The sequence below is a fragment of the Triticum urartu genome, chromosome 7A (genome assembly GCF_056163025.1).
Source record: "Triticum urartu cultivar PI428250 chromosome 7A, HENAU_Tu73, whole genome shotgun sequence".
NCBI classification, from domain to species: Eukaryota; Viridiplantae; Streptophyta; class Magnoliopsida; order Poales; family Poaceae; genus Triticum; species Triticum urartu.
In genome coordinates, this window is record NC_141879.1 from 420,728,739 (window position 1) to 420,737,321 (window position 8,583).

General features: G+C 41.0%; 1 protein-coding gene across 1 annotated transcript; it reads right to left on the reverse strand.

Moving 5' to 3' along the window:
• Positions 1–1,394: 1,394 nt before the first annotated feature.
• LOC147959805 (uncharacterized) lies at positions 1,395–2,343 on the reverse strand. Its single transcript, XM_087536186.1, has 2 exons — positions 2,032–2,343; positions 1,395–1,655 (listed from the first exon to the last, which is right to left on the reverse strand). The coding sequence occupies exons 1-2, from the start codon at positions 2,341–2,343 to the stop codon at positions 1,395–1,397; spliced, it is 573 nt and encodes a 190-aa protein (XP_087392312.1).
• Positions 2,344–8,583: the final 6,240 nt, after the last annotated feature.

The window sequence follows — 8,583 nt, forward strand, 5'->3', positions numbered from 1 at the left end:
AAGATAGTGTATTTATATGTGAGACATCTCTTTCTTTATTACTTCCTATTAATTGCAACAATGACCAAAACTATGTTTGTCAATTATCAACAAATTTTATTCATCATACTCCTTATATGTGAAGTCATCACCTTCCACAAGATTATATATAATCTTTTTATTTCTTTTTTTCTTTTCCAAGATCAAAGCAAGGAAGCAAAGCCCTCAACTCAAAACTACTCTTTATTATATAACTCTTGGACTCGATTAGATAGATGGATCACAAAGAAAAACTCAAATACTAAATCATACTAAGACATTTATTCAACTAGATCAAGATATAACCAAAAGGATCGAACTAAGATAAATGATAAAGGTAAAGATGTGATGGTGATACGATACTGGGGCACCTCCCCCAAGCTTGGTACAAGCCAAGGGGAGTGCCCATACCCATATACTCAAGTCTCCTTATTCGGAGGTGGTGGTGCAACATTCTTCGCTATAATTCCCTTCAGGATGCGATTCTCTTCTTCGAGCTTATAATTTTGCTGTTGACATCCATAATTTCCTTGCGGAATTTTCTTGTGACAGTTAGAGCACCGTCCAGCCATGGATGCATCCTCGTTGCAGAAGAAAAAGCAACACTCTATTTCAAGTTATTGTAAGAAATAAATTTAGCACCAGGTGGTTTGACCGAATCCGGCAGGACTGAGCTCGTGAATTCTTCATGCCCGCCATTAGGTCGAGGGAGAGAGGTGCTTTCTTGATCCTCTTCCATGGCATCCACTCTTTTCAGGTCAGCTTCCATCTCTTCGTCCATTGACCACCCAAAGGGATTAGCTTCGATGTATTCTCTTGGGTCCGGTGTCGGGTGAGAGACATGACTCTCCCCGACCGACTCTTGAGAAGATATCTTGCTCTGAATATGCTGCAGAACACTACTAGAGAAAACCTTACTAGTGGCGCTGGTTTTTTACATACCAATAGTGCGGGCACGCGCGCTACTGCTAGGGCGCTACAGCTATTACTTAACAATAGTGCGTTTCTAAACAAGCGCTACAGCTAAGATACTTAGTAGTAGCGCCTCTTTCTCTACCAACGCTACAACTATCATCACGTAGTAGTAGCGCCCTATTTTCTCCCCACGCTACAACTAGGTAAATAGAAATTAAAAATAAAAAAAGAAGTCAGATGCAATATTCATGGAAATCAAGACAAGTCCAGTGCAAATAAACTAACTTCACAGAACCATCTCACAAGCATTAACGACAATAGCACATTTAATATAACCACACAATCTCGCAAACTCATATATAGTAGTCAACAATGCATGCATAGATCATAGTTGATGAGTCTACTAGGTAGTCATACTAGCATATATATGGTTCATTAGCCACATGCACGCATATGTAGTTCTAGATGATATTGATGACGACCATCATCCTCAAGCCTGGGCGATGGGTGTTCCTGATAGTAATTAGGATTTCCTGTCCAACATGAAGATTCTTGCCGATGAGGAAGCTCTTCCACCCAACCGAGTTGAAGTGTGTGCGACCATCCGTGTCCACGCCGTACGCACAAGTGGTGACGGAGCCCCTCGCGGTAAGGCGTACTCTAGCAGAGCCTTCTTCACCTGGCTTGATACCACAACTCTCAGATAGGCTCTTTGGAAATTTCTGAATAAGAAAAACATATCAATTAATAAGTAGCCTCCCACATTCTACACTATCAAAAGACAGTACTACATTTCTGTTAAACCTGAATTCTACTAATAAGTATATATGGATTCTACACTATTAACAGTTCTTTGGATTCTACACAAAGCATATATATCATCGGATTCACTTAGCATATAAGATTCACTAAGCATATATATCATCGGACTCTACACTAAGTATAACAATAAATCATATATATCATCGGATTCGCTAAGCATATAGATCATCATATTTACTAAGCATATAAGATTCACTAAGCATATATATCATCGGACTCTACACTGAGTATAACAATAAAGCATATCATCAAATTACTACAGTAAATGCAACATACCATGATATGCCGATAAACCATGGTACTTGTCAGGCGGGTCACGAATGGCACCCCGACGAAGTCAACATGTGGCGGAATGATGTCCCATAGGTTGTACACCTCCTCCTCGCCCAACCTCATTCTTTGAGCTACGATGGATTCACCAAGCGGGTCGTCATCATCCTCATCATCTTCATCATCTTCTGCTTTGTTGAAATAAATCACGGCTAGCTTGGGCCTTTCTGCTCTGAAGGAGAAGCTGATCAACTCACCACTGGTGATACGCATGTGGGCGATGAAACAGACCCATCCATCTCCTCCCACCTGTGTCATATTTTATCCTTTCTCGACCTCCATAGTGTAGGGGCCCCCAGGAGCCTCAAAGGTCACAGAGTCTCCGGTCAGCTTGTTGAATTCTGACCTCACATTGCATGGGACGATCTATGTACAAAAAGCAAAATGATATATACACGATGCATTAGTGCCAATAACACTAAAAACAAAATAGTGATTACTAGTTTCATATAATTTATTACCGCCGCATGAAGAAAACTAGACTCGAAGTAGATGATGAACAGCGTGCCAATTGCAAGGCTGCTGGGGCACCTTGACTTGCACCATCAACATGGTGGGGGTGGTGGTGGCGCCATTTCCCTAAAGCAATATGGTTGAAGGATTAACGATCCAAAAAGTAAAAATAAAGTTTTCAATACACATCAGGTTTTGAATAATATACACATTAGGTTCACAACATAGAGAATACACACCAGGTTCACATGGCAAGCAAAATAACAACTAAATTGTAGTTCAGTTCAGACAATAACCTAATAGAGATCATGTAACCCAAAGAAAGCCTAATAATAAGGTAAATGGCATATTGCCATTATTGCACAATCAGACAAGCAAAAGTAGTTCAATCGAGAGAGAGAACCATCTCTAAACCCTAGAACACTAGGCATCGCTGCCGCCGCCACTAAACAAAAGCCAAGGCAGGACGAGAGGAGAACCCATCTCTAAACCCTAGAACACTAGGCACCGCCACTAAACAAAAGCCAAGGCAGGACGAGAGAGAGAACCCCTCTCCAAACCCTAGAACACTAGGCACCGCCATCGCCGCCACTGCTCCAGGGACAGCAGCAAAGGAAGAAGAAACCAAGCCTCCGCCCTTCTGCTGCCCTTAACACCTCTCACCTAACCCCTCTCTCGCATCACGGAGGCTCGGCGCCCCGGGCTGCTCTCGCCGGGTGGCCCTACTGCTCTTCTGGGACATGCTCGGCGGCACCGACGCAAGGACGCCACCAAACCATCAACACACACTGCCTCTCCAGTCCTGTGCTAAAAATGGACATAACTTGCATCAGCTTCACCGACGAGCAGAGCCGTACTAATAACTACACCTTCACTGCTTTAATCTCCAACAACAAGGGTCAGCGTTAGCGATGAACAGTCACAGTTCGTTCGGCAAGGGCAGCACAATTCGTTTGATTTGGGTCGATTTGGATCCATCAGATATCCTGGCAAATTGTTGACCTAATTAACTTGCCGCCCTCTCCGCCATTCTCCTGCTCCTTCCCCTTCCCCTTCTCACTGGCCCTCTGCTTACCCACCGCCACCATGGCGGCAGCCGCCGCCGACTCCCTGCTCTCTCGCTGCTGCTCCTCCCACTGCGCGCTGTCCAGCAGCTCCCGCCGCCTCCTGTACCTCTCGTGCAGTGCTCCCGCCGCTCAACAAAAAGCCTATACTTCTCTCTCACCTAACCCCTTTGTCTACTTTCTCCCCAATCACACGAGGAAACAAGCCTGGAACATGTCGCACCAAAGCATGGAGCCAACGTGCAATCCCTAAATCCCTTTCACCCACGCGAAATCCCAAAACATGGCAAGCCGCCGTGGTGAATCGATTGGAGCCTAGCTAGCTAGTGGTGGCGCGTGCAGGGAGGAGGAGATCGAGGGGACTTACGGGGCTGGAGCATCAGAGGAGGCGAGAGGCGACCACGCGTGGTGGCGGCGCACGGTGCCATCAATGGGGGTGAGGCGGCCGGGGAGGAAACCTAACCGCGGTGGCGTCGTCGGGTGGAGGGGATCGATAAAGTGAGAGTGTACATGAGGGGGTGGGGGCGCTCGGGCCAGTTTTCTTTTCCTCTAGTAGTAGCGCTGGGCAGAGGCCGGCGCTAGTGCTAAGGCCACCAGCTGTAGCGCTCGTTCGAAACAAACACTATAGGTAAGTGGGCTACCGTTTTTGCCCTGCGGCCCATGTAACAGCAGCGCGGCCCAAGCTAACAAATGATGTTGTTATTTAGTAGTAGTAGCGTGTTTTCTACCTAGCGCTACTAGTAAATACCAGTAGCATGGGGTCATAAACAGGCGCTACTGGTAAACTTCTATCTGTAAGCACTTTCCTAGTAGTGGAAATAGCTTGAAACAAGAACAGATGATATTGCCGTGATACGGTGGTCAAAGCCTTATGGAGGTTATATAATGAATGTTTACCGTGCAAAAAAGTATTTTGGGAGAAAACGGAGTCCGGAGGGCACACGAGGTGGCCACAAGCTTGGGAGGCGCACCCAAGGGGGTAGGGCGCGCCCCCAAGGCTTGTCGCCTCCTCGTGCACTATTCGGACTACTTCTTATTTTCCTAATTTTTTAAATATTCCAAAACGGAGTAAAATTGCTGTTGGAAAACTTCTGGAGTCGGTTTACTTACTGTATCACATAGTTGTTCCTTTTCAGGGTTCTCGAGCGCTCTGGAAGGTTTCCTTTATGTTCCTCTGGTGTTATTAAATTAATAATGTTGGTTTCAACATTTATGGGTGTACCTGAGATATAATGTTTGATTCTCTGCCCATTCACCACTTTCAGATTAGTATCTTCAGCGTTGCTGATCCGGATGGCACCGGAACAATAAACTTCCTCGATAATGTAAGGACCTTCCCACTTAGAGAGAAGTTTTCTTGCAAAATTTTTTAAATGGGAATTGTATAACAAGACATGGTCACCTACATTAGATTCCCACTTTTGTATCCTTTTGTCATGCCATCTTTTAACCTTTTCTTTAAACAACATGGCATTTTCATAGGCCCGGGTTCTCTATTCACCAAGTGAGCTAATGGCAAATAACCTCTTTTCACCAACAAGTTTGAAATCATAGTTGAGCTCTTTAATTGCCTAATAAGCTTTATCTTCTAATTCAAGAGGTAACTGACATTCTTTTCTATAAACCATTTTGTATGGAGACATACCCATAGGATTTTTATAAGCAGTTCTATAAGCCCATAATGCATCATCAAGTTTCTTAGACCAATTCTTCCTAGATCTATTAACAGTATTTTGCAAGATCAATTCAATTTCTCTGTTACTTAATTCTACTTGACCACTAGACTGAGGATGATAAGGTGATGCAATTCTATGGTTAACATCATACTTAGCAAGCAATTTATGGAAAGCACCATGAATAAAGTGTGAACCACCATCAGTCATTAAATATCTAGGGACCCCAAACCTCAGAAAAGTAACTTCCTTAAGAATTTAATGGAAGTGTTGTGGTCGGCACTACTAGTTGGAGTAACTTCTACCCACTTAGTAACATAATCAACAACAACTAAAATATGAGTATACCCATTAGAGGATGGAGACGGTCCCATATAATCAAATCCCCAAACATCAAATGGTTCAATAACAAGTGAATAATTCATAGGCATTTCCTAACATCTACTGATGTTACCAATTCTTTGACATTCATCACAAGACAATATAAAACTTACAAGCATCTTTGAAAATAGTAGGCCAATAAAAACCAGATTGTAATACCTTGTGTGCAGTTCTATCTCCAACATGGTGTCCTCCATAAGCATCGGATTGACACTTACATAGGATCTGTTCTTGTTCATGCTCAGGTACACAACGTCTAATAACACCATCTACTCCTTCTTTATAAAGGTGTGGGTCATCCCAGAAGTAATGTCTTGAATAATGGAAAAACCTTTTCTTTTGTTTGTATGTGAAACTAGGTGGTATAAATTTAGCAACAATGTAATTATCATAATTAGCATACAATGGAGTACTACGAGCTAGTTGTTCATCAGGAAAGCTATCATCAATAGGTAGTGGGTCATCAAGAATATTTTCTAACCTACACAAGTTATCTGCTATGGGTTTCTCAGCTCCTTTCCTATAAGTAATATGTAAATCTAATTCTTGTAGCAAGAGAACCCACATGATAAGTCTAGTTTTAGCATCTTTCTTTTCCATAAGGTATTTAATACCAGCATGATCGGTTCGAACAATTAATTTGGAATCAACAATGTAAGATCTAAGTTTATCACAAGCAAACACAACTTCTAAAAATTCTTTTTCAGTGGTACATAATTTCTTTGAGCACTGCCTAGAGTTTTACTAGCATAATGGATAACATTTAATTTCTTATCAACTCTTTGTCCTAGAACAGCACCAACAACATAATCACTAGCATCACACATAATTTCAAAGGGTAGGTTCTAATCAGATGGTTGCACAATAGGTGCAGAAATTAAGGCTTTCTTAAGTTTTTCGATGGCTTCTAAACAATCATCATCAAAAACAAATGGGACATCTTTTTGTAAAAGATTAGTAAGAGGCCTAGAAATCTTAGAGAAGTCTTTAATTAATATCCTATAGAAACCAGCTTGACCAAGGAAGCTTCTTATACCTTTGATATCTGTAGGACACGACATTTTCTGAATGGTATCTACTTTAGCTTTATCAACTTCAATGCCTCGTTCCGAGATTTTATGCCCCAAGACAATACCTTCATTAACCATAAAGTGGCACTTCTCCCAATTCAAGACAAGATTAGTTTCTTCACATCTCTACAAAACCCGAACAAGGTTGCTTAAGAAATCATCAAAAAAGTTCCGTAGACAGAAAAATCATCCATGAAAACCTCAACAATCTTTTCACAAAAGTCGGAGAATATAGCGGTCATACATCTTTGAAAGGTAGCATGTGCATTGCATAAACCAAAAGGCATGCGTCTATAAGCAAAAGTACCAAAAGGGCATGTAAGAGTAGTTTTTTCTTGATCCTCTTATGACATAGGTATTTGACAAAAACTAGAGTATCCATCTAGAAAACAATAGTGTGTGTGTTTTGATAATATTTCCAGCATTTGATCAATGAAAGGTAGAGGATAATGATCTTTCCTAGTAGATTTGTTTAATTTTCTAAAATCAATTACCATTCTATAACCTCTGATAATTCTTTGTGGGATCAATCCATTTTTATCATTAGAAAGTAATACCTCCCTTCTTAGGGACACAATGAACATGGCTTACCCATCTATTATCAGCTATGACATAGATTATACTTGCTTCCAGAAGCTTTAGTATTTCATTTCTTACCACTTCTTTCATCTTAGGATTTAAACGTCACTCGTGATCAACAACTGGTTTGGCATCAGATTCCACATAAATTTTATGCTGACATAGAGTGGGACTAATGCCCTTAAGATCATCAAGAGTATATCCAATAGCGGCACGATGCTTCCTCAGAGTTTTCAATAATCTCTTTTCTTCATGCTCTGAAAGGTTATCACTAATAATAATAGGATATATCTTTTTTTCATCAAGATAAGCATATTTCAAAGTATCTGGTAATTGTTTAAGATCGAACACAGGACCACTCTTGGGTAGTAGACGGTCCCCAAGAGTCTCAACGGGCAAATTGTGTTTCAAGATAGGCTTTTGTTCAAAGAATATTTCATCTATGTATTTCTTTCATTCATGAACATGCCATTTTCATGGTCTAGCAAATATTCTTCTAAAGGATCAATAGGAGGCACAATGATAGAAGCAAGACCAATGATTTCATCTTTACTAGGAAATTCTTTATCATGAGTTTGTCTACGAAATTTGGAGAAATTAAACTCATGAGACACATCACCAAAATTAACACTGACCATTTCTTTAGTGCAATCAGTTTTAGCATTCATCATATTCAAGAAAGGTCTACCAAATATAATGAGAAAAAAATCATCTTGTGGGAAACCAAGAACTAAAAAATCAGTAGGGTATTTTATTTTCCCACAAAAGACTTCAACATCTCTAAAAATCCCAAGTGGTGTAATAGTACCTCTATTAGCAAGCTTAATAGTAACATCAATACCTTCTATTTTAGCAGGTGCAATATCATTCATAATTTCTTGATATAAAGTAAATGGTATAGCACTCTGATGACCCACAAGTATAGGGGATCTATCGTAGTCCTTTCGATAAGTAAGAGTGTCAAAACCAACGAGGAGAAGAAGGAAATGACAAGCAGTTTTCAGTAAGGTATTCTCTGCAAGCATTGAAATTATCGGTAACAGATAGTTTTGTGATAAGGTAATTCGTAACGGGTAACAAGTAACAAAAGTAAACAAGGTGCAGAAAGGTGGCCCAATCCTTTTTGTAGCAAAGGACAAGCCTGGACAAACTCTTATATAAAGGAAAGCGCTCCTGAGGACACATGGGAATTATCGTCAAGCTAGTTTTCATCATGCTTCGCGTTCGTTACTTTGATAATTTGATATGTGGGTGGACCAGTGCTTGGGTACTGCCCTT